This window comes from Entamoeba nuttalli (genome assembly GCF_000257125.1).
Source record: "Entamoeba nuttalli P19 unplaced genomic scaffold asmbl_2733, whole genome shotgun sequence".
NCBI lineage: Eukaryota > Evosea > Mastigamoebida > Endamoebidae > Entamoeba > Entamoeba nuttalli.
Genome location: NW_008575559.1, coordinates 1 through 2,663, shown reverse-complemented (window position 1 = coordinate 2,663; position 2,663 = coordinate 1). Strand labels below are relative to the sequence as shown.

The 2,663-nt window shown below is 28.2% G+C and overlaps 1 protein-coding gene across 1 annotated transcript; it reads right to left on the bottom strand.

Annotated features, from left to right (window-relative positions):
- Positions 1-64: 64 nt before the first annotated feature.
- Positions 65-2,576, bottom strand: ENU1_038870 (ubiquitin-activating enzyme, putative; the record flags this gene model as incomplete). Its single annotated transcript, XM_008857496.1, has 2 exons — positions 65-97; positions 192-2,576. 2 exons carry the CDS (start codon positions 2,574-2,576, stop codon positions 65-67), a joined length of 2,418 nt encoding a protein of 805 aa, XP_008855718.1.
- Positions 2,577-2,663: the final 87 nt, after the last annotated feature.

Here is a 2,663-nt window from a genome sequence, read left to right as displayed (position 1 = left end):
TTTCCATCAAATTCTAATTTATCCCAAATAGATACTTCAAGTCCATCACAAATTTTTGTCTTTTTCACTGCTTCTGGTTCAGTAGCATCCATATATCCTATAGCTAAATTTAAGAATGAACAATGATATGCTTCTAATGGTTTCTTTTCAATAACCTTCAATAATTCAATACATTGTAATCCAGAAACTACAGCTGTAGTAGTAATCATTGCTGGTATAATTTTTCCTGCAATCAACTTTGTTTTTAAGAAATCAGCTGGTTTAATACAATAATTCTCTGCTCTTAAATTACTACATGCTGTTATAAATTCAATATGATGATTATTATCATCATCCTTTTCAAATTCTATTGGACTAACTTTTGGAATTTCTTTTCCCTTTAATTCTTCACTAAGTTCTTTAATTTCTGCTTCTGGTTCTTCTGTTTTCTTTTCTTCACTTGTATATGCTTTTAATGAATATGCATATTTAATAATTTCTTCATTACTTAATTCATTTTTAATGCCATATATTTCTGCTCGAAGAAGTGATGCTGAAATAATAAATTCTTTTGCATATTGATTATCAATATTAAATGGATAAATGTGTGGGAATCTTTTTGGTGCATGCCAAAATGGTATTCCTTCATCTGTAATTGTATTTTCTGGGAAATTTGTAATGAGTTTTTGAATCGTGTTAACAAAATTTATATCATATTTCTCTCTTGCCCATTCAATACATTCTTTAAAACTATGTGGAACTTTACTAATTCCATTTTCTACAATCAATTTTAAATTTTCTAATAAAACTAATGGACTTTCTTTCTTTAATGATTCCAAATAACTTTCTCCTTGTTCTTTATAATTTTTGACTGGTTCAATTTCTGTTTTAAAGAATCCTTCAAATCTATCTCTTGCCCATTGAATTGTATGATCAATTTCATTCGGGAAATTATGAAGTGTACACATTGGAATACTTTTTTCTTCTGGGTCTCTAACTGATCCTGTAGAATATGATTGTGTGATATGTGGAATAATACTTTGTGTATTTCCTTTTGTTCCTGTTGTTCCTCCTTCAATCATAGCAAGTCCATATTTAACACATTGTGCATCACAATACATTCTAGCTTGTACATTATCCAATGCTGTAGTAACAGCACTTAATGACTTGAAGAAGTTTTTAGTAAAAATGTTTTCTGTAGCTTCTCCAACTCGAAGTTGATAATCTTTGATATGAATTTCTGGGTTCATTATTTTAACTGCTTCACTTGCAACTTTGGATTTTGATTGATTGATATTATTGTTTCTGAACAAGAATTGTCTTGACAAATTGGACTTTTCAATATTATCATTATCTGTGATATGAATTAACCCTTTTCCACTACTCAATCCCATCATTGCCCATGTCTTCAATACTTCACATCCAATAGCTCCTGAACCAACAAGGAAAATTGATAAATCTTCTATCTTTTGTTGAACAGTTTTACCTATAATATCAATTTGTCCTGAATATCTTCCATTATCATTAAATTCTTCTTTTGGTAATTCTAAATAGTTGTCTGGAAGAATTTCAAGACAATCATAAAACATATATTGACAATATGGTGTGTATTTTCCTGATGCTGCTTTTAATACTTCTTGAGCCGCGATTCCTCCAAATGCTGTGTCTAATGGTGAGAAAAATCCATTGTTACAATAACAGAAAATCTTAATAATATTTTCATCTAAGTCAATGTGAAGTTCTTCAACAATACTCTTAAATTGTTTATAATCTTCTTCATCATGACTTTTTGGACTTCTTCCATATTTATCCATAAATATCATTAATCCATGATATAATGCTTGATAACCTCTTAGTCTTTCCATTTTAGACATATTAGTAAATGTAATTTCTCCTGGTTCATTTAGTCTTTCTTTTAATGGTTTATAATGTAATGTAACAGTAGGTTTAACTTCTGTAACTTTTCCTCCTTTAATGTATTTACCATATTGACTTAAGTCTCCAATCTCAATTGAATATGCTGTTCTTTTAGTAATTTTAAATGTTTTTCCTCCATTTTCTGAATAATTTAATCCAGGTAATCCAATAAATTCATCAAGTTGAACTTCATTTCCAACATCTAATGTACAGAAATTTTCATCAATAAATTGAATAGTGTTTCCAACAACTTCATTAACAATATAAGTTAATGGTGTCTCTCCATTTGAATCAAAAACAACAAAATTATCTCCAAAATCATTAAAGATCATGGTAAATGGTCCTCTATTAACAGCATAAACCATTTTGACATTATATTTTCTACATAATTCATTAATATGAATAGACTGTTTTTCAGAAAGTAAATAACAAAGAACAATAATATCATAATCATTATATAATGTTTCATCTGTTAATTCTCGTTTTTCTACTCTAACAGGAACATTATTGTTTAATTCTTGGAATTGTTTATATGTTGATTCACTAATACAATGTCCAATATGTTCTTTTCTTAAAAAGAAGTTTGTTCCTAAATCAGCTAAACATGCATTTCTATTATCTAATAATCCAACTGATTTAACAGACATCAATAATACATTCTTTGTAATTTCAGCACCCATTCCATTTAATCCTGCAATTAATACTTTTGTATTCATCATTTTCATTTGAGCATCTTTTCCAATAGTAAATAATTGTCTTGACAATAC